The sequence below is a fragment of the Rousettus aegyptiacus genome, unplaced genomic scaffold, assembly GCF_014176215.1.
Source record: "Rousettus aegyptiacus isolate mRouAeg1 unplaced genomic scaffold, mRouAeg1.p scaffold_m13_p_7, whole genome shotgun sequence".
Lineage (NCBI taxonomy): Eukaryota > Metazoa > Chordata > Mammalia > Chiroptera > Pteropodidae > Rousettus > Rousettus aegyptiacus.
Window position 1 is genome coordinate 91925401 of NW_023416310.1, and position 24480 is coordinate 91949880.

At 38.3% G+C, this 24480-nt stretch overlaps 1 protein-coding gene and 1 pseudogene across 1 annotated transcript in view; both read left to right on the plus strand.

Annotated features, from left to right (window-relative positions):
- The first annotated feature begins 5247 nt into the window (after positions 1–5247).
- On the plus strand, positions 5248–5366 carry LOC118605942 (annotated as a pseudogene).
- An 8996-nt stretch (positions 5367–14362) lies between these two features.
- Positions 14363–24480, plus strand: part of DPYSL3 (dihydropyrimidinase like 3) — a 100771-nt gene continuing 90653 nt past the window's right edge. Inside the window, exon 1 of the mRNA XM_016150315.2 lies at positions 14363–15086. Within this exon, the coding sequence (XP_016005801.1) occupies positions 14709–15086 (378 nt within the window). The 5' untranslated portion in view covers positions 14363–14708. The remainder of the gene's footprint in view (positions 15087–24480) is intronic.

Below are 24480 nucleotides of genomic sequence, written 5' to 3' on the forward strand. Positions count from 1 at the left end.
GTGATTACAAAGAGCCACAGAGTATGTGATCATTGCATTTTCACAGAATGACAAGAGACCACTTTTCAAAATTCTTGTCTCTCAGACCATTAAAAATAAATAAATAAACAAAGAGAAATGGGTTCATCTTTCATTTAAGAAGACTTTAAGGTCAACTAGTTAAGTGATGTGGACCAAGTTCATTCAAGTGCTAGATAATGTTGATTATTTAGAATGTTTGGAGGGATTTGTTCTCTGATGAGGCAGAAAAGTCATCACTTTAAGGCTGTCAGTGACTCATCGTAAAGGTCAGGGGGAAATATTCCCTACCCTTTCCCCATTACAGCATAAATGGTTGAATTCATTTTCCCAGCTATCAAACCTGCTTTTGAAATATCCTAAACAACCCCATGGACTCTCTAGGGGTAAGCCATGGCCATCACTAGTTTAAAAACGTTCTCCAACTTATTCTAATATGCAGCCAGAACTGAGAGTCATTGGTTAGAATCAGAAAAATCTGAATTTTTAACCTCATTTTGCTATAAGTCACTTAGGACTCAAAGCCTGTTTCCTTACCGTTAAAGTGGGGGCAAGAACAATTATTTAACTTCAATAAATATGGAAAAAGAAAAAACACACTCTTAAAATTATATGTTAATCCTTTTCCATTATACAGTAGACACGCTCCCACACAAAGAGTTATAAAGATGACAAATGCCTCATTACCATATTCAAATGTAATGAAGTTAAAATAACTGTTTTTTTTTTTAAAGGATGATTAATTTTGACCAAGCATTTTCCCCTCTTTGCTGAGTGAATGATAACAATTAATTTACAGTAAGCAGGTGATTCACATTCTACTCACACTCGGAGATTTCCTGGCTAGAACCAATGCAGAAGATCAAGACATCTTGGCTGGCTGCCTATTCATCTGCAGCATTATTCTTTACGAACAGACCCAGACACAGCAAGACCAATTCATGCCCAGCTGAGACAATTGTCCTTCTCACCATGCATCTTCTGGGAATGTTCCCCAACCCCGGCCACATGTTCTGTGTCCTCTTTCCTAATGATATGAGCAACCATTTTCTGTGCCCGTCAATTTCTGCTCATTATTTTACATATATTATTTCATTTAATCCTCGCAACAGCTTTGTGAGTGAAGCATCCTGCCTCCATTTTCCAGAGGAGGAAATAGAGAGAGGTTACCGACTGACCTGTGGGCTCAGAGCTAATATTTAACGTCTGGATTTGAATTCAAGTCTGCTGCCTCTTAACCATTACACTAAATTTCTTCTTCACCCACCCAGATTCTGCCATTTGTTCTTGCTCAAATTAGAGAGCAATGGAGTATCCATCTCAGAAAACCTAAACTTAGGATTTCTAGTACTATAATAGCTAACGGTTATTGAGGACATACCAGGCACCAGATATTCTATATGCCTTCTTCTTTCCTTTTAACTACCTCTTCTAGACTTTCTCTATTAATTTTAAACTGATGAAATCTTTTATATGTTAAAAATTATGTATAATGTGTGTGAGTAAACACACATATGTTTACTCACTTTATTTCTCACACTCTTTGCTCCTCCGCCTCTGCTCATAGGAAACTGTTTGCAGTTCCAAGAACCAGCCACACTATCTTTTATTTCTGATCTCTTGCACAGAATCTTCTTCAGCAGCATGCTCCTTCAACACTATTTGTTTCTCCCTACTCATTCTTCAGAATTGGGTTTCTCTCAGTCTCCAAAGATGGCTTTTTGTATCCCATGTCTGAGCTGATCCTTTTGATAGGATTTAGGCTCTATTTTCAGTTATAATTTGTTTGTCTCCTCCATGATATTGGGAGCCCCTATAACACAATGACTGACACATTGACTATGTATAGTGCACACATCTGATAGAACCATAGAAATTTTTTTTTTAAATAAGGGAATTCCAATTTCTGTAATCAACACTACACCACGTAGGCTATATCCCATGTCATATTTCAAATCCATTCATTGCCCACCTCTGTGAAGTGGAGCCAAAAGCTATTTGGTACAAAATGGCAGGAACATGTAGAACTGGTTTACTTAATCAATGACTCTGACTCTCTCTCTCTCTCTCTCTCTCATGATTAAATTTTCCTGGGTAATTCTCAGACGCTACTTTTAACAGACATAGAAACATTAGCTAAAACACCAATTTGCTTCATATTTAGAAACAGGAATAGGGGGCAGCTGGATTTATTACATTGCTAACCCCAGCCTAGATTTCTGGTCCTTCTTGACACATGGCGCAGAATTTCAACTCTGTGAAATTAATGTTAAAATGTGAAGGAGAGCGTTTTGGCTCAAAACACAATGAGGCCCAAACAGGATGCTAGACTATAAAGACTAGATGCACAATCTTTTTTTTTTTTGACTGTAAAACTATAAGTATTTGCTTCCCCAATGAGAGTCAAAGTACACTCTTCAAAGAAAAAAAAATTAGAATAAGTCCGAGTATTCTAGTGTTAGGAAAAAAACGGAGTCATGTGAGTTGCAATCTATAAGAGACTATTGCCATTTAAAACAGAGAATCCTGGGAGGTGGAAGGATTTGCTCTTTGAAGGATTCATCAGTTACAGTCTGCACGCAGGTGTGTGACCTGCATTAGAGAAGACCGTGGGATGTGGTGCTGAAAGAACAGTTCCTACAGAGGCTCTTTCACCTACACCCTGTAGACAGGGAAGAGAGCTGGGAATCCTCTATAAGTTAGGAAGTGTAGGCAACACAGCAGTTTCAATAGAGATGGTCTCAGAGACACCAGAGAACATTGCTTCTGAGAATGCGCCCTGAGATTTTCCACTTGCAGTAGAAATACCTGGCAGATGCATCTTATGCAGATTTCTTAATATCTATTATCAAACTGCCCTCTAAAAATACTGTACTTTATAAATTTCCAAAGTGACAAGAACCTATCTTTCTTCACATACACCAGCATGAATGTGCTATGGATCAAGGGTTGGCAAACTTTTGCTGTAAAGGGCCAGACAGCAAATATTTTCAGGTTTGTGGACTACAAAGTCTCTGTTGCAATTATTCATCTCTGCTGTTGGCATGCGAGAGCAGCCATGGGCAATACGTAAACAAATGAATGCGATTCTCTTCCAATAAAACTTTATTTATGGACATTGAAGATTGAGTCATAAATTTCCACATGTCATGAAATATTTTCTGATTTTTCTTTTCAACTATTTAAAAATATTTTTTTAAAAATCCAGCTGGTATGTCACAAGAAAAAGGCATTTGGCTAGATTTAGCCCATAGGCTATAATTTGCTGATCCTTGAGATGCCACTAAGTCTGCTCAAGCATAATTACAGAAATTTCTTTAACATTCGCAACATGTATAAAAGGTTTAACTCCTGAATGTTCTTCTATGTACTTTCATCTTCCCCTTTAAAAATGATATAGGAAGAAAAAACTTTTATTTCAACTCAGTGTAAAGTGCCCTGTAAGTGAATCTCCTGCAGAGTAGGTGGGAGACCGGGCCATATGTGCGTAAATTAAGTTCTCAAGTCACCAACTTAAGACTGAGCCTTGACATGAGAATGAGAACTTGCGAGGCCACCTAGAGTTGAATGGGGCTGCCGAGGCCGTGGGAGGAGCGGTCGATGAAGGCTGCATAGCTGGGAGAATCATCTTATTGTGACCATATGAAGCAAGAGTCTGCCGCTGCTCTGGCTCACAACACTTGGCTTCTCTGGCTTAAATATTGGGTGGTGGCAGCGGGGGGTGGGGGTGGGGGTGGGGGTGGGTCATATCTTATCCAACTAATAAGTCATCGATGTTTTTCCTAAGAACTTATCCCTAAATTTGATATCATTTTTCATATTATATACATTTTTTGGAACTATTATTATTTGATCCTTACAGCGATCTTGCTAAATCCTTAGAGCAACTTTGCAAAATAGATCATCTGTCTATTTGGTTTATTGTCCCACTGTGCAAATCGTTAAGATTCAGAGGCCTGCAGTGGCCTGTCTGAATGGCCTCTGCTAGTAACTGGTGCTGCCTAAACCAGAGTCCTGATGCCCTAACGTGCTCTTTCTGCTATTCCACTAAGACTTTCAAAAGAATTCCTCTCCCCAAAAGACAAAATATGTTATTAAATCAATATATATTTTATTGCAGATTACCAGGCACTGTCTCATTGTTTTGTGCATTCGTATTGATACTCTCGATATTGTATAGTAAAATTCTCCTATTAAAATATGATTTTTAATCATGATCAAATCTGTATCACCTTACCCAAATACTGTAAATGTAGATATATTGATACTTGGTAAATCCTTAAGAACTAAGTGCTAAGCAGTGGAAGAAGTTGTTTAGACAGATAAGAAATGGCCAGGCTGGCCCACTTTTCAACAACTTTCCCAATGGAATAAGAGCATCAATATGAAATCCTCACTTATTAAAGATACTAGTATATGTCTCTTGTGACAAGCAGAATTCTATGATAGTCCCCAATAGTCCCACTACTCTGGTTATATATACTTTCTCCTACTTTTAAAGCAAATATTAATCTAGGTGCTGAAGTGAAAGTATTTGGCAGATGTAATTTAGGCTCTTAATTGATTTTAAGTTAGGGAGAATATCATGGTGGGCCTTACCAAATCAGGCGAGACTTGAAGTCAAAGACTAAAGCAACAGAGTATCTTATGCTGAGCTTGAAGTATCCAATAGACATGTTGTAAACTGCCTATGAGGGGTGTCACATGGCAAGCACATGAAGGCGACCTCTAGGAGCTGGGAGTGGTCCCTGGCTGACAACAGGAAATGTCTCAAAGTTTGACCACTGCAAAGAACTGAATTCTGCCACCAACCAATGAACTTGGAAGAGGACTCCAAGACTGAAGTGAGATTTCAACCTGGTTTGATACCATAAGATCAGCTTAGTGAGACCTGAACAGAGGACCCAGCTAACCTGTACCCAAATTCCTGACCTATGGAAACTGGCGAGGTATTATATGTGATGTTTTAAGCTGCAAAATTTGTGGTAATTTGTTATATATCAATAGAAAACTAATATACTCTCATAGAGAGAATTAAACCTTTTCTTCAGGTGCCTATTATTATTTAATCTTATATTTCACATCCTATCCCAACCCACAGTAAGAAAGACATCTGTTCATCTTATCAGTCACAGCTCTGAGCTTTCTGAAAGCTTTACTGTCAAAGGACAGGTTTTCCAACCCTTGTTCTCCAACTACAACCCTGGACAAAAAGTGATCAAGTCTCTTGTGTACGGCCATGCTACCCTGAATATGCCCGATCTGGTCTGATCTTGGAAGCTAAGCAGGTTCAGGCCTGATTAGTACTTGGATGGGAGACCATCTAGGAATACCAGGTGCTGTAGACTTTAACAAAAAAAGTGATCAACTCTCATCCTAAACATAACGCAGACTCAGAAACTTCCCATTGTGAAAATTTGTGTCCCAATTCTAAACCTTTCACCAGACACTACTTGCACTACACATTGAGATTTAGCAAACCCACTTAGCAAGGGATGAGAAATCTATTTCCTGATAGCTGAAGGTGATAGCATCAGGAGAATTGATGTCTATGAAAGCACTGAAGTCTTCAGGAATAGAATGGAGGTCCTAAAAATGATTTCGATAGCAATAACAATTCATGAGAAATTTGAGCTGGGGGCAGATGCAGAAGTGATTTTTATATCTGAAATCAAACTCAAGCACTCATGACTATAGATAAAGTTAGTATTGCAAAGCAGTTATGACCCAGAATATACTTATTTTCCTAATCAAAAAGTTTTCCCCCTCTCTCTCGCTCAGGATCCCCCATATTTAAACCCTGTACAGGCTTCCTGACCTTATCCATTACTACCCTACAAACAGCATGCTCTCCAGCCAAGCAGGATTGTTCATGGTTCTCCACTGTTTCTCACTCTTCTGGAAATGACTTCACCCAGTTTGCCCCTTGAGACCCGTGGTTTACTTTTCAAAAGTCCTTTACTAATCTGTATTTCTCTTGTCCTTGGTGACACTTATTACAGTCTGAGGTGCATTGCATTTGAATACTTGTCTCACCTCCTGTATTATGAACTCCTACAACACTTTGAATATTCCCTGGCACAAAATAAGTACTCATAAATATGTAATGAATTGAATTCATTAAACAGACTGTTCGTTATGTTATTCCAGAGTTCTCTTCCCTTAGCTCAGTGAGAGTATACTTGGCTCACATATTGTCTCCCTTGCATTTGATTTATTTCAGGATAATAAACAGAACTGGTCTTTGGATACAAAAAGAAAAAGGCTGAATAAGGCTAATTCAAAAACTCAGTTGTTTTTTTTAACAAGGACAAATTTCAAAGTGGTTTCTTAAACATTGCTTAATGTCTTCAAAGTAATAAAGAAAAAAAAGAAAGAAAGAAAAATAAGCAAATTTGATTTCCATGTCATCAGGTATACAGAATTTTGGGAAGAATACTTAAAGATTTATAGAAATAGTTATATTTCTAATAAAATTGGATCAGCCTTTCTTATGGGAAGGTTTTATTTATGTCTTATCCTGAATTAATTAAAGATTTCTCAGTATCCAGTATAAAAAGCACTGGTAATAATCTAAATAGTGACATTAATCATCATTATATGATTTATGATTATATTTTAATTAGTGATTATTGAATTTTTAAATAAGTTATGGCTTGCCAGCCAATGTCAAAAATTATATTCATAACAATGAATAATCCAACTAACAATATTACATCCTTATTATATTTTGTTATAAGGGTAATTCTCAAGGTCTCATCCATCAGACTTACCACAATGTTATAGATGTGTTGTAAATCCCATCCAGGTCTTAAGTCTTAAGTCAGATTTTTAGTTTGATAATTAATTTTTAGTTAAAATTAAGCCATAAAAATAAATTATTATATTAAAATATTACACCAGATAATTACTACCAATTTTGCATAGTATTTAACTTCAGATTTTCTTTTGATAACACTCCTAAGTTAAGTATTCAATAAATGTAAGGTTTTGAGAATTTTAGATTAGTCCATCTTGATATACTTCAGTTAATCCTAGAACTGATCAGTCAGTCCTACAGCAAAAGACTACAATATATATATATATTTGCAGATATAAATTTTATAGCCAAAAAATCCTTTTTACTACAACTAATGATTTTATAGTATGTTATTTGAGCATATAGTCATATCGATCATTTTTTATAAGAAATAAACATTTTAGCAAGTTAACATTATACTTTAAATGTTATAATTCCTACTGACCAATGTTAAGAATTATTAAAGGTTGTTAGATATCATATAGTCAAAACTGAGTAAATTTTAATATGAGCTCTATTTTAAAATATCAGTCTTTAAAAACATTTACCTGTATCTTGTTATTTTTAGTGTATTTTTATATGTTAAGTTTCACATATACATCTGACTATTCCTTTGGTCTCGGATACCTTTAGGAGACAAACGTCTGGTTTTAGGATTGGAATTGAAGTTAATCTGCCTCGGTTTTCCAGAATAGATTTTCACTTTGGTCATGCCTAAAGCTAACTAGTAATCATTAGCTACATACTACATACAGTTCTAGCTATCACTTAAAAACAAAAATTCCAGATAGCGTTAATTCAACATGTGTTCGTTGTTTACCTATCGGGTCACAGAAATTGCAGTGAGCCTCTGAAGGAAATAACATTCGTGGAGAAAAATTATGACAGTACGCAGCATCCTGCTTTTCTTTCCCAACAACACAGCTTTTTATTCCCATTTCGTTGGTGAGGGAGCGGAAAGGGAGTTTATGCAGTTCCTCTGAATTCACTCAGCCGGTGGTACACCCACAGTTGTAGTCCAGATTGTCTCACTTCAAATCCATGACTTTCCCAAACATATCATACTCCACATAAATACTCCGATATTTCTTAATAAGAAATAGAAATTGGGGCTATATGATTAAACTAATTATCTACATACATATTTTTTCCTCCACGTTTCCAATATAAATCACTATAAAAGCTTGAAACATTGAACAGATCCCATTTCCTACCGATTTGTCTTAATTATAAAAGATCTGGAGGAAAAAGGCAAGTGAGGGAGCTGCCTTAACAATGAGTTATTTATTAACAGAAAAGTGAAATCAGACAAAAATCCTGGGATAAGAAGGCATTCCCAATGCCCTTATGTATTCTGAATCTATACAGCACTACAAATTCTCAATGAAAAAAATTATTCATTATTTTTTCTTTTTTTCCCTTTCATATCTCTTAGTATCTGTCATTCATACTCTTTCCTGTTAGCTGTTCATGTTGGGGCCAGGATGTGTCCTAGCCTTGTGGAGCCAGCAAATTTCTGTCTGGAATGAAAGGGGCTTCTCTTTTCAGATTGTCACTTTATTTGACTACCTTTCTTTGAGCATTACACAGCTTATGCTCAAGGGAATACCAAAACAAAAGTTATCTTTTTAAATGTTAAATGTAAGTTTCATATCTAGGCTTCTTGAGCCACTTAAGCTATAATAGCAACAAAAATATTCCCGATAACAGCAAAATGGTTAGATTTCAAGCTTGTTTCTAATAGAGTTTGTATCAGCTGATTCAGGAACCCAGAGTTCTGAAGACACACACTTTCTCTGAGAGTTTGAGTGGAGCATTTTCTGCCCTGATACAAGATTTATGATCCCCTTTATTTAAGCGGGAGAAACCTTAATGTTATTACTGAAAGCCTTAGTTTTCTAAGAGTGAGAGGCATCTCTATATCAAACATATGGTTATTCTTAAAAGAAAATAATTAAACTAAGACAGTAATTTATTTGGTAAAGGAAAAAAGAATTTAAAAATCCCAATTAAAGGATCAGATTCTAACAAATAGTGATCCCTAGAAGAAAGAAACATTAATAGAGGTTAGTGGTTCTTTTTCAGAGGGAGCAAGAGAGAGCAGAATAGGTAACAGGCACTTGAACTATAGTGTGCTTTATCACTTAAAAATGTGTGATATATAAAGTATGATAAAAAGTTAACATTGATAAATTCTAGAGTGTGAGTACATGGGAGTTTGTTAAATGATTCTCTGCTTTTCTTTAGTTTTAACATTTTCATTGAAAAGCAGGAAGGAAGGGAGGGAGAAATAAACAAGGATAAATTACTGTTATTTTTCTTCTTGGATGACAAAAAGCAAGAGAATTGTTTTTATTTTAAATAATCAAAATGTGAGTGTTATAACAATAATGTAAAACCAATGAGGTTTTTTTTTTGTTTTTTTGTTTTTTGTTTTTTGTTTTTTGTAAATAGACAAAAAAAAAAAACAGGAAAAGTAACTGGAAAAATAACAAGTACATTTCGTAAAACCTTGGAAACATTTTGTGAACCATTGCGCTGGTAAAGGGGTTGGGAAGGTTATGGGTTTCTTTGTTGTTTGCTTTTTATTGTCGTTGTTGTTGTTTCTGTTAATCCTATAACTCGATTGATTGGTCCTTACTTAGAGATTTTCATTTAGGAGATTAAATTGCACCTGTGAACCTGCAGAAGGAAACTAGAGCATTAGAGCATTTGAAGCGAATATCTATTTTATCTTATTGGCCAGCATTTAACATTTGTCTCCTTCCCACTTAAGGCCAAAGGGAATTCCGTGATTGACATTGGCTTCCGAACATTTGAGAATAATAACATCAAAGAGAGACACCCAGTATATGAAACTGGGAAGAAAATCCCAACTCCCTACTAGGAAGGTGATTATGTCATATCTTATTAACTAATCCTTTGGTGGAAAGGATTTGCCTGGAGGACATTTATAAGCCCTGCTTCATGCCTTCATCATAATGACCATTTTCTCGCTTAGCTGTCTAACTGCTGAGGTGCTTTGCATGAGGTGACAACTTGACTCTGATGAGGGGTTTAACTTCCTTTTATTTTTATTTTTCCTTTTAGATAATAGATCTTCATGATAAGGATGGGAGCCAACAGCTTGGTTTAGTAATTCTCCATCAGCAATTTTTGACATGATCAATAAATGTATTTTTACCTAAAATAACATCCTGTACACACATTTTAAAATGACACTCTTTATGATTATAAAAGTAAATCACAGGAATTATAAAAATTTTGGAACATATGAAAATGCATGAAAGAAGAAACCAAAAGTTACTCAAAATCTTATTATAACTCATTTCCTATTAATATTTATATGTATATATTCTTACAAGTTTTCCTTATATGTCTATATGATAAAATAGCAGGGATTTATCTCTATGTGCACAATTAGGATTATTAAAAATATTTCATAATTTTATTTTAGCATTGTGCATATATTTGAAAAACAACCTTCTTTTAGGTTTCTTATGAACCTAATGAATCTTAGTCACCAGATATTGAGCTGAAATTCAGTAGTGGCCTGTCAGGAAAATTCTTAGGGTTTGGCAAAGGTATATGGAAAATAGCAGTCATTTTTTAACATATATACTAAATATTATTATAGTGTCAATTTCTCTAAAACTCTGAAAAACTAAAGTTACAGGACATTGTCAAGCTCATTATTACAAACTGTGTGATACTTATGATATATCTAAATATACTCTGAGGACTAATATGGAATACTAATATTTATTGACCACTTACTTTTTATCAGGTAGAGAGCTGACTATTTTGCAACGATTACTTCACTGATGGCATCTGTAGAGTAAAAATGAGGTTTCTAATCTCTGTACACATAAAGTAGGTAAGAAGTAAAATAAGTTCAAATTCTGCAATCCAAGGAAGAAAAAGAGGATGAGTTTTGATCCAAAATATTTAAATTCACTGTCGAGTCAAGGTACACTGCATAACTCCTCTATTTTCTCCTTTGAGGCACAGCCTTAGTGAATATTAAAATTTTATCTTCTGTTGGGGAGATTTTTGCCTTATAAGAATGCAGTGCAATTCATTTTACGTAAAAGATATTCTTTGGGCTGCCATATCAGGATTGCTTCATGCATGCCACTGATTACTGTCTAGCAGTCTCTGCTTTCCGCTGATCTATAGGTAATAGAAGATGCCTCCGGAACACATTTCCCTAAAGTTATGATCGGATATGCTTTGGGCTCACATCACAAGTCATCTCAATGCAAAGTGGCAAATCATTTACTGCAGAGTTACAGGAAATGTATATTTGATCTGGTGTGTAAAAAGTTGAAAGCTCTAGTTGTTGCCCACGTTATAGAAATAGCTTGCCGTTCGCACATTGTTTTGGATGGCCCCTTTCCTGGGAAGTCCGACTTAAGGTGACCATAAACATGATTCTGCTCTTACGTTAGTGACTGTCATAAGTAACGTAACCTCTGCCTTACTGGGGAGAGATGAGACAGAATTGCCATGTGTTCATGAGGCTGATGCTTTTATTAGGAGGACGTTGATAGGATAGTCCTTTCTGTCTTGATTAAAATTAACCTTTGCCCAAGATCAACTGGGCCACTTAGAATTATTTCATTTGTTAATGCCTTACTTCTAGTTTTCCCGTATATTATCTCTTCAGATCCTTACAACAGAACTCTATCTTGGGATGGTTTTTAAGAGCACAGCCTCTGGAACTAGCGAGTAGGGAGTTTGAATTCCAGCTGGAAGTGCTACCTGTGATACTTTGGGCAAGGAGCTTAACTTGTCTAGGCCTTGTTTTTTCCACCGGTAAAATAAGGATAACAATCACACCAAATTTATAGAGCTGATATGAAAATTAAGGCAATGCATATGAAATTATTAGCACAATGTCTTACTCAAGGAATGAAATGCTTAATAATCCTTTTAGGTGGATGAGGCAAATGTGAAGCAGACAGACATCAAGAAGTTAAGCAAGACATTTGGCCTAAGGCCACATAGTTGCAGAACTGAAGTCAGATCAGCTACTCCCATTTAGGTCTTCTTTAAAAGGCGGCTTCGCTTTCTTAATTAAAGGCATATGTGTATACATAGCTGTTGACTTCGAATATGTTTCATCAAATGTAATTATTGAGCATATTCATTGCATCAGACATCGTGGTGAGGCAAAGTAGCTATAACAATGGGGCTGATCTATGCCCATGCACCCACACACGCATGAGCACATACACTCATGCATCTAATTCAGAATGTGCCTCTCTCCAAGGAAAACTTAGACCTTTTGCACATATATTTTACTTCCAGTTATGAGTCTGTCATTTACTTGGGCATTTACTCAGAGCCTCAGCTTCCTCACTAGTAAAATAATAATAATAATAATTGTACCTGACTTGTAGTGTTATTAAGATTAATCAAGAGATTGTATGAAAAGTCCTCAGCACTGAGCCTGGCACAGAATAAATTCCTAACAAATGTTAGTTAATATCCTTATTGTCCTTGCTGACAGCGCTGGTGCCAGTGGCGTTTATAGAGAGTTAGAAGTCGAAGACTTAAGTCTTTCCTGCCCAGCCAACAAAAATGTTGACTTTCTTATTTTCTTCATTGCTCATGTGACTATCTGACCTGATCTTTCTTATTTACTGTCTGTTTTGCCCCACTAGAATTGTGATCCATGAAGGAAGGAGGCCAAGACAGTGTTGGACATGTAGAAAGTGTCCCCCTAAAAGCCTGTAAATAAATGAGCAGAGAAGAGGTTAACAACAATGGGAAAGAAGGTGGAAATAATCTACATGAGCAAGAGTGGAGGAAATGGCCTATATTACTGATTTTTCGCATGAAATTCTGGGTCCATCACTAGTCAGCATTTATCTAAAAGGAGCAACTGCTCACAAGAAATCAGCTTAAGAAATCACGAAGAATTTTGATAGTGACAGGCAGTTTAGCAAGTGCCTTTCTCCTCACCGGAGTTAAGTATAACTTGTGTCAACACACTTGACTTTGATCCAAGTTCAGGTCCACTTCCATCTCCCAAACCTTCAAGGCAGTCACAGACCTGCCAGCAAGATCCCGTTTTCTAATATCCAATTTACCCTCCAAATCCCGAGTTTAGAGTTTCAGGTCATCAAATTCAGTGTGGATGCTTTCCACAATTGTGTCTGTGTGCACAAAGGAGACTGCCATGTGCTTATGAGCGTTAAATGAGTCAATGTATGTGAAACAATTACAATAGTGATTGGCACATAGCAACAGCTCCATAAATGCTCCCCATTGTTGTTATCATCATCATTATCCATTTAGTAAAAAAGTATTTATGGATTGCCTATTATGTGTCTGTAGATGTTCTAGGCTCAGGATAGTCAAAGGTAAACTAAACAGATCAGATCTCTGCCTTTATGGAGCTCATGATGTAGTGGCTGTTCAAAAAATCAAGTTTAGTACATTGAGCATAATGGCGAATGACTGACTACTTTGGTGGGAGGCTGTAAGCTATACTCTGAGTAAAGACAAGCCCCCATCTGCCCTGTTTAACGCCATTGCTCTAGTATCTCATGAAGAGAGTAGAAGGCACTCAATTCATGTTGGATGAATAAATAAATAAAGAGTGAATTTCTGAAGGGGGGTGCTCAATTTAATGTGAGTGCTGCAGATTCCGGGATTAGGCTGCGTGTGCAGATGCCATGCAAACCCTGCATTTTGAGGACCCGGCTTATGTAGCAGTGTCTGGGTTAGAGTATAAGTGGGTGGACATAGAGGAGAGGATGAGGTTTTGAGAGCTTGCATATACATAAATACAATCCTTTTTTTTTTTTTTTAAACATAGAAGGCGAAGTCTTTGGCTGTGCATTTTGAGGTAAATCCCAGCTTATGTGTGAGCCCAGGTGTAGGGTTCTGACTGAGGTAAATCTGAGCTAGAGTCAGCGTATAAGGTGTTAGGCTGGGTTTTGTAGTCTGAGAAGGTATTAAGAGTATTTTGCAGGGCAAAATCTAGAGATGTATGAATATCTGTGATCTGTAATAGAATTGTGAGGCAAATTAAGGGTGGGTAAAAAACAAAATATAGAGTGCTACATATGAGGTAAGAATGGTGTAAGTGTAGCTCTGTCTGTGAGTCAATTAGGGGCTTTCGTGATTGTCATTGAAGTAAGAGGGTCTCTCTCTTTTTCCTTCAACCAATTCAGGAGTTCTTTATTTAAGGGTGCAGGTTTGTGAGGCACATGCTAGAACTGGGAGCAATTGTGAGACAATTCTAAGATTAGGCTAAGACCAGCCTGAGATTATGGGTAAGCAAAGTCTGGGATTGTAAATCTGATAAATCCATGTGTGTGTGTGTGTGTGTGTGTGTGTGTGTTGGGGGTGGGGGTGGGGAGCTATAAATCAGGATTTGGGTTTGAAATTAACACCTCTGAGCCAGCTAGGTTTAAATGCATAAGAAAGGCAGAAAGACGAGTTGGTGAGCCAAACTCGAGAGCTGGTATAGGTAAAGCAGGGGTTGCATGCGTGTGTGAGTGAGGCAAGTTCTTGAGCGTGAATCTGGGACTTGTTGGGCGAAGTGTGTGAGTGCGTGCGTGCGTCAAGTTGATATTTCTGCTCTTGATGGACAATAAGGACGCGTAAGCCCATAAGGCCACGTTAGGGTCAGGGTGCACGAGGAGGGGCAACCAGGCGAGGGGTCCCGCGAGTGGATCGCGCCCTGCTCCGGCCCCTGCGCCGCGCTGGCTGGCTGGCTGGGGACTGGCAGGAACCGGAGCAGCACTGCCGCCTCTGGCGCGAAGGCTCAGGCGCCTCCTCCCGCCCCAGTCACTGTGGCTCCGCGCACGCTGCCGGCGGCTGCCCTTTCTGCCTGAGGGAAAGAAAACCCGCGGGCCTCTGTCGCTCTCTAACCATGGCCTCGGGCAGGAGAGGCTGGGACAGCTCCCACGAAGATGATCTGCCCGTGTACCTGGCCAGGCCGGGCACCACAGACCAGGTCCCGCGGCAGAAGTACGGAGGCATGTTCTGCAACGTGGAGGGAGCCTTCGAAAGCAAGACGCTGGATTTCGATGCCCTGAGCGTGGGGCAGCGTGGCGCAAAGACTCCCCGGAGCAGCCAGGGCAGCGGCCGCGCCTCGGGGAGCCGGCCCGGGCTCGAGGACTCCCCGCGCAGGGGCCAAGGCCGGGAGGAAAGCAGGGAGCCCGCGCCCGTGTCGCCTGCACCCGCTGGGGTGGAGATCCGGAGCGCCACTGGCAAGGAGGTTTTGCAGAACCTCGGCCCCAAGGACAAGGTAGGGGGGCCCGGGTCTCTTATCTGCCTGCCGTTGTTCCCCGCTCAGCCGGGGGCGCCATGTCCCAGGCACAACTTTCTTTTGCTCACTTTGCACGGGGATGGGGGACTAGGAGGAGGTAAAGGGCATCCTCTGCTGGGCGCACAGTGACCCCCAGCCCTGACCAGGATTCACGCGTGACCCCGATTGCAGCATCTTTGTGTGCACGGGTCCCCCTGCCTCCCTATCGCAACACCCCCCCCCCGCCCCCGCGGGCCATTGGTTCTGGGTGGGTGTGTCAGCCCAACCAGCCCAGGAAGGCATAGTGATTTCCAGCCCTTCTCTCGTCTGAGTAACCAGACACAATTGTCTTGGTCCCCTCTCTGGCCCTAGAAGAAATCTCCACTCAGTCAAAAGGGCAAAGGGCAAACTGGTGCCGGGAAAATGGGGTCATCTCCATAGTGCCCAGATAAAAGTACAGGATGGGCGGTCTCCCCTCTCACTCTTCAAGCAGCAGCTCTGTCCCTGAAACTTTCGGGTGTGGAGCCGCTAGACTAAAATGCAGGAATCTCCATGCCGGGCTTCTGCCATAGATCAACATTTCACATTTGCGAAATACCTAGCTTGGCACAAGATTGGGTACCACAGAGATCCAGCTGCCTCTGGAAGAATGTCCTCATATTTTTGAAAATAAGTGACAGTATGAGGGGTGCACTGGAGCAGCATAAGCTGCAAGTTCCCTGCTGCTCTTACATGTTCCAAAGCCAATTTCTCGTCTTTGTATTTTTGAGAAACTCATGTCACACTGAATAGCTGGAGGTATAGCCTTGAAATCCAGCTTGCCCTGAATTATTTATTTTATAGAAAATTAAAATCCTAGTTCAGAAAATTCAGGGCCTGGGCAGGGCTGGAGTATTTAAAGTTCGAACTGACGCTTTTGAGTTGGGGACAATAGTAATCAGATACGTCACCCTTGTCTAAATAATGGCTGCAGAATCCAGCCGCATATATTATTCCGCATTAATACTGTCATGAATAATAACCTGAAATGGAAATGTCTGCCTCAGAGCAATTAGAGTTAATGCTTACCCAAGTTTTAGATGTTTTTCCATTAAAATGCTGAGAGCCAGGGAAAAGAAAGCACATCTCTCTCAAATGTTTGGTTTTTGGAAAAATAAAAAAATAAACAGACCTTTAACTATTGATACTACCAGGGAAAAGCAAGTCCCGTTTAAAAGTGCCACCGAGAAACAGTGTCGGTGTGCCTTGGAATCACTCACTCTGTGATTTTCGCCTCATCTTTAGAATATGGGATTCCTCTAGGCCCTGCTCAAATACCCTTTTATTAAAAACTATAGACCTTTTGGAAAGAGTTTGACTGATTTCTAAACTGAAGAGTGGTCTTGTAGGATGGTTATTGCCTCCCTTCAGGCTTAAGTGCAAACTTTCACTTGTCAGAGGAGCCTGAGTTGATCAGTGTTGAAATGTTCCCTTCCTGACTCTAAGGGGTGGAAGAAGGGATGGAAAAGGTCAGTAACAATTGCTGTGAGTCAGTGCTATTCCCCTTGCTGGAACACCCCTGATGGAAGCCAGATAATATGCCGGGTTTGCAAGATTAAAAATGGTAACTAGAGAGAGGAAAAATGTTCCTCCTTTAAACCCAGCAATTCTCTCATTTTCTTTCCTTTTGTAAACCCTATACTTTCGGCTCCTAATTGAAAAATAATAATACAACCTAAGCATCAGCAGGATTTCTAGAGCTACATGGTTATTTGTGCTTTCGGGCTTGCTGTCAGCTCATTCAGGCCATGTTATTATCTCTAATTTGGTTGAATCAGTTAGAAGAGACAGTGTAGGTTATCTCGTTCTGTACTTCATGATTATTTCCTTGAGGACAGAGGTTATGTATTTGGATTTATCTTTGTGGCTAAAATGCCTGCCACATTAGAGGTGCTCCATAAATACTTAATACATTAAGCCACCCCTTAATTAGACCATTCATTTTGCTATATAGATGCAAAATGATCATCTGGCTTCACTGCCATTTTCAGGGAGCTCTCTACCTCATGAAGCAACTTTTGGGCAACTTTACTTTTAAAAAATCATATTAAGCCTGAATCTGCCCACTTGTAATTTCTACAAACTATTGTTAGTTCTGACTTCTTGAAATATATGAATAACTATATTTTCTTATTCTGAACTATTTTAATGATTTTAAGCATGTGGACTCATGTATCTGTTAGAAAAGGCTGGGTAATGCCACAGTAACAAGCAGTCCCAAAATGTCAATGCCTTAATCAAACAATAACAGTTCATTTCTTGCTCCTGCTACTTGGCCAGCATGGATGAGCAGGGCAGCTCTGTTCATCACTGCCCCTCAGAGACCTAGACTGATGGAGGTTCCATGACCACACAGTCACGGTGGGAAAAGCGTGTGGCAGATTGCACACTGACTCTTCAAATCCCACACTGAAGTCATGAATATGACTTATGCTCACATTTCACTGGCCAGAGCAAAGCATCAGTTTGTGTCCAACTTCAAAAGATTTGGGAGAGCGCAATCTTACCACGATCCTGTTAGAGAGAGATTAGAAATATGTATTTAGAAAATTGCTTCAGTATCTCTCCCAGATCTGAGGATGGACTACTGGGGTGAAACCTGGCTCAACCCTTAAAAATTATGTGACTATAACCATGTATCTTGGACTACTTTGCACATAATAAGTACTCAATACGTATTAATTGCTATTACTCTTTGATTTTTACCACCTATATGTGTTCCTAGCTTCTTCATCTTTTCCTTGCATGAGCCTTTCATCATTTTGATTTCCTTTTCAGGGTTTACTTTATTTTGTAAATATTCTTTCGAAAATACAAGGCCCAGAACCAAACACAGTGCTCCAGATGGAATATGACCATGGCCAAGTGCATTAGGCTAACTTCCTTGATTTATATACAACATATGCTTTTGTAGTACAAGATTACACCTGATAATTCAGTGTCCCTGTCCTACTATTGTCTCCATAGTAAATTCCTATCATTCAAGCCTTCAGAAACTTTTCCACATAAGCTCTCCATTCTATGCTGGTACAACTGAACCTAGAACCAAAAGGGGCTGGGGGACGCTAACTGTAGAATTTTATTTTTCTTCCTACTATAATACTCATCACCATCTGAGTTTATCCTTCTATTATACCATGATAATTTTGAACCTTACTTCTGTGATATAGCATCCCTACCCCAAGCTTTGGACCATCTGCAGATTTGATAGTGAGTCCTTCTCTGTAAGCACTTTCTACGTACCCAGCATAAATATATGTCCCCTTCCCTTTTTTTTTTGTCTCTTAAAGAAAATGATTTTATACATAAAGGAATCAAAACTCAGGAACTCTAAGTGGTTAGTCTTGAATCACATAGATTGTAAGTGGTGAGCCAGAATTCAAACTGATTTTTCTAATTCCAGAATCCATTTTCTTCCCAGACTGAGAGGCTGCTTTATTTAAATGTAATGAGCCTGACCATTGTGTCTGCACCGGACATGTTACTATAATGCAGGGAAAGGACATATTTCCACATGCCTCTAGAAACCTTCCTCCATCTTGCCACCAGCCCAAATATTCAAGATGCTTGGAAAGTATTTGCTCAGCCTTCAAGTACAGTAACTGCAAAATCCTTGTTCTTCCAAGTTGATTGCAAAATTATCAAAAGAGGTTTTTAAAAAATGTCTTGGTGAACTCAAAATATGCTTTGTCTCTAGCATATCTACTCATTAGTCTCACCATTAAAAAATGAGTTTAGTTAATTAATCAAAAAATTATGAAAGAATTAAATAACAAAAGTGTTTGATAGAATAAAAGAATAAAAATATTTCTGAGTTAAACCACGAATGCCAAATTCCAAGTTGAAATATTCGAGTATTTATATTGTGGTTCTGGACCTATCTGTAAACACCTTGTTAAATTTTATAGTTTGATCTTTCTCAAGATAGGCGTTCATTTTGCCAAATCCTCCATCGTTGGCTCACACACTTTTTGTTAATAATTTCTGACAATAGGAGCATTAAAAACAATTCTAAGTGAAAAGTAAATATTTTACATCATTTCTCGAGATGGTTCCCAGAATTTTTCTAGCAGTGAAATCACTAAAGGGAAGAGAATTATGTTATATGGTCAGCCAAGAGCAAATGATACTGCAGAGACTCTCATCCAGCGAAAACGGAGTAACGACATTATGATTACAAGGGTCTATCGATAACTCCCTCTCTGGAGCTGTGGGTCATTTCTAGTTCCTTGTTTCCCACGTGGGCCACTTTTGTACAAGATGTTTCCTTTATGAAGTCAGCAGGGGTTCTAGGTGTTGGAGGAGAGAATTCGAAACCAATGAGATGTGTCTTTTCACTTTTTCACTATTTGTCTGTCATTTGCCTTTTTGGTCCCGGGTGAAAAGTTTTCAAAATGATTCTGAGACACTAAAGTTCTCCTCCTTACCCCGCATAAGCAAAGATGTCTGAAAATAGAATCCTAGGTTTATAAAGCCCTCTGGAGTCATCAGAATCCAAACCTTCCAGTGTAAATTAATTTTACCAGGCTCCTCTGACAAGTGAAAGTTTGCCCTTAAGCTAGGGAAAAAAACAGAGCTTGCTTACCTGGCCCTTAGGCCACACTTGAATCTGGGAGTGTACTAACTTCTCCAAACTTGGAAATGTTTGAAACCTTTCAGAACTTTTGTTTAGTTTGACACTGGGCATTTGAGGAACATAAAAAATGTGTCTTCCAAGTAATGCTTCGATTGGCAGAGTTCCCTCAAAGTAATGGTCCCTGGAGTTAGGATTTTGCTGACGGCTCTTGTAAGTAATGTTTAAGGCAGCTAGAGACTGCCTGTGTTGCTTTTGTCAGTGATTTCAATAGCCGATCCTCTTTATGATTTATTTCCACTGGGCATTATCCCTTCAACTAATGTTTCTGTGAGATAGTGGATAACGCTTACTAGGAATAGGAAATCTGGCTGAGGAGAATGCAGTCTGTGACTGGAAGCTTAGCCTTCCAGTTCTGAGAGGAGGCGAAAGTTCCATTTAGGTGTATGAACACTTTTTAATATTAAACTTCCAAGAAAATGTAATATTAAAATTTATCTGTACTCTTAATGTGCACTCATATGACATTCACAAAACAGTTCTTCTACTCCACCAAAAAAAAATGAGATGAGGCAGGAAAGAAAACTAAGCCCAAAATAACTGCATAAAGCATTAGCAGTCTCAGCTAATGGAGACCCAACCTTTAACCAGCTATGCCACTTGGGCATGGTACCTCCTTTCTCTCTGAGTTTTAGTTTCCTTCTTTCTAAAGTTAGGGGACTAGACCAGATGGTCACTTTGGCAATAGTCTATAAACTTTTTTGATTGTGCATCTCTACGCAAAAATTTTTGAGCATGCTCTCTATGCATGTATAGGTACCCACATGTGCATTGATATAAATTGTGTACAAATAGTGTACTAATATCTCGTGACCATGATACAATATGAATAAAGGTAGAACTAGGAAGGAAGAGATATTATCATAAATACAAATAGAAATTCTGATATTTTTTCTTGTACCCAAGTAGCTCATCTCGCCTACCTAGTTGGCTGAATGCTTGTATGACCAAAGCCGTAAGTCAGTGCTTCTAATATAGAGTCACTAATGAGTTCATTGTCATTCCCAGTTCTTCACAGATATATGTTCTTTTATGGACTAGTATCTAAGAGAAAAATGCAAAACTATTGAAGGCTGCAATGAGGCTACAGACCCGGTGCTGGTTAGCGATCAGTGTACTAGGTTATCCAATTTGTGGATATAGAGTTTTTTATAATATTCCTCTATTATTCTTATACTATCCATGGGATCTGTAGCAATGTCTCCTCTTTTATTTCTGATGTTAGTAATTTGTGTCTTCCCTACTTTTTTCTTAGTTATCCTAACTGTAAACTTATTGATTATCGACCTTTTCAAAGAACCAACTCCTGGTTTTGTTAATTTTCTTTATTGATTTCTTGTTTTCAGTTTCATTGATTTATGTTCTAATTTCTATTCTGTCTTTTCTTCTGCTTACTTTGGACTTAATTTGTCTTCTTTTTCTAGTTTCCTAAGCTGGAAGCTAACACTATTGATTTTAGGCTTTTTTTCTCCCCCTAATATATGCATTTTATCTTATAAATTTCCCTCTAAGCACTGTATTTTTACTTTTATTTAGCTCAAAATATTTTAAATTAATTTTGCTGTTATACATCTCACTTATAAGCATACATATATAAGCATACACATGCATAACTGAATACATTGCTGCTATTATTTTGGAATAATTTATGTTAGATCAATTAAGAAAAATGAAAGTTTTTATTTTATTTGTCTTCAGTACTCTTTATTTTTATTTATTTATTTATTTATTTATTTATTTATTTATTTATTTATTTATTTATTTATTATGTAGATCTAAGTTTCTGACCTGTCATTTTTCTTCTCTCTGAAGAACTTTTAACATTTCTGGTGAGACAGATCTACAAATTTTTAGCCAACAAATTTCCTCATTTTTGTTTTTCTAAGCAAGCCTTTATTTCTCCTTCACTTTCAAAGGATATTTCCCAAGGTCAGAATTTTAGGCTGATTTTTCTTTCAACACTCTATTTTCTTCTTGCGTGGGTGGTTTCTGAGAAGTTAGGTGTAATTCTTACCCTTGCTTCTCTTTAGGTAACGTGTTTTTTCCTCTGGCTTCTTAGAAAGTTTTTTCTTTATCTCTCATTTTCTGAAATTTGAATATGATATGCCTAGATAGAGTTGTTTTTTATTTGTTTTGTTTTGTTTTGTTTTGATATCCTCTGAGCTTCTTTGATCTCTGGTTTGGTGTTTGACATTAATTTGGTTTTGACATTAATTAATAAAGCAGTTATTGTTGCTTTATTACGCATTGTTGCTTTAAATAATGCGTCTGTTTCTTTTTTCTTCACCCTTTGGCATTCCCATTATGCACGTTACACTTTTCGTAGCTGTCCTATAGTTCTTGGGTATTTTGTTTAGTCTTTTTTTCTTTTTGCTCAGTTTTGGAAGTTTCTATTATTATATCCTCAAATTCAGAGATTCTTCCCTTTGTCCTGTCTAGCTTAGTAAAGAGCCCATCAAAGACATTCTTCATACAGTGTTTTTTATTTCTAGCTTTTTTTGATTCTTTAGATTTTTCATCTCTCTGCTTACTTACATTATCTATCTGTTCTTGCATGTTGTCTGCTTTTTCATTGAAGCATATTAATTATAATTTTTCTAAATACTTGGTCTGATAATTCCAACATTCCTGCCACATCTGACACTGTTTCTGATGTCTGTTCAATATCTTCAGACCATGTTTTTTGCTTTTTGGTATGCCTTGTGCTTTTTTATTAAAAGGTGGACACAACACAGTGGATAAAATGAACTCCAGTACATACACCGTTAGTAATACAATAGTAACTTGTGAAGGAATGGGAGCATTCCATAGTCCTATGATTAGGACTTAGTCTCCAGGTGAACTTGTGCCTGTGGACTGTGGACTTCACTATGCTTCCCAGTGCCTGCCCCCCTCAGGTGGGACAGGATGGCGGGAGGAGGCTGGAATTGCGCATCTCCCTTCTCCCACATAGAAGGTCAGAGGTAGGTGATTTGGACTTCCCCCTTCCCTCTCAGGTAGGTTAGGCTCTGGGAAAATAGTTTCTCCTGAAGGTGGGCTTTGTTAAGGAGAACAGAATGATCTGGTGTACTTTGAAATGGTTCCTTTTCCCCTCCCCCTGCCAGAAGCAGGAGGAGATTTTTCTCTGTTATTCACTGTGAGGACCTAGAAGAGTTCTTGGAGGTGATGGTCAAAGAACTGTGAGGGCCCTCCAATAGCTGGGTCCCCTTGGAGTTTTTAACTCTTAAAATTGTCCATACTGAGCCTCTAACAATTTGTCAACTGAAGGTCAGGTTTTCCTGCCCTGGTTAGTTCCCATGAAAGTGTTTGCTTGTGGGTTTCTGCTCAGATAAGTGATTCTCTGTATCTACCTGTCTGTCTCCCCAATTTGGGGGACAGTGGCTTTCCCTATGACTTCACCTTTCTGCTGGACCTAAGAAGAGTTATTGATTTGTCAGTTTGCTCAGCTTTTCACTTATTGTTAAGAGGGAGTGGCAACTTATTGTTAAGATGGAGCACCTTACATGCTGGCCTGGAAAACTTAAACTATATTTTTAAGCTTATGTTGTTAGGGCATCTTTTCAGAGCATCAGAGATTTTCTAAAGCATTATTTACAGTGGCTTTATAGTACTCCATTGTGAGGTATGACATATTTAATTACAGTTACTTTTAAATTGGATATTTAAGGGGTTTTTTTCCATTTCGATTTTACTTTTGTTTTCTTTTGCTGTTGTAAATAAGGAGGCAACTGACTTCCTTCTAGATAAATCTTCATACGTATTCATTTCACTACTCTTTGACAATGGAAAATGCCTAGAGACATCTGCATGTGGTGTGGTCATTTATATACAGGAACACTGAGCATGGGATGGTCACTTTCTACATGAAACTTCACAGGCAGGACTCTAGTGTATAAAGCCTGGGAAGCCTTTTGAGTAAATTCTGTAAGAAAGAAGGGCGCAGCCTGGGCAACATTGCTTAACAGCAGATGAGATTAAAGGCTCACAAGAGCCAGGTAAGTGGGGACAAAGTAAAAGATGTGGGATGAGGAAGATTTTAAATCTTAGCTGGAGTTAAAACATAGAAAGTTAAAGTTATAAAAGGAGATCAACCAAAGGAACAGAATTTTTCTCTACCAAAGTCATTCTATCTTTATCTCTTGGGATTTTATTTTTCCTTGGGTTTGGAGGCACAAATATGATGTTCAAGTTATGTCCAAATGAAAAGTTCCATTTATGGATAACTAATTTATGCAAGACACTGTCTCTAATTCTCATGATAACTCTACAAAATATTGATATCAACATAATCTGGAGGAGAAACTTCACCTCAGAGAAGTTACCTGACATCGTATAACCACATAATTAGAAACAGACAAAGTCAAGATTTAAGCTCTAGGACCGTCTGATTGCTTTTGACACACCACTTCGCTGTTCTCCTTTGATGTGGTAGCAGCTAAGCATCACTATGAATGGGGTCCAGCACCTAGAGCTGACTTGACAAAGAGGATTATCCAAAATAAAATGCCTACTAACTGGTGGGACTTTCTGGAAAATGAGAGAATGTGAGAATGTGGCTCACAGAATTGAAATAGCAAAGCAGAATTTGGTCACGTCCAAAAGGTGAACACAGTAGCTAAATCAGAAAACATTGGAAGCTATGAGGCCCTAGAAAGTGTCCAGGAGATAGAGAAAGGGAAGGAAGAAGTGGAGAGGGAGTAGGACAGTTTCATGAGAAGCCCC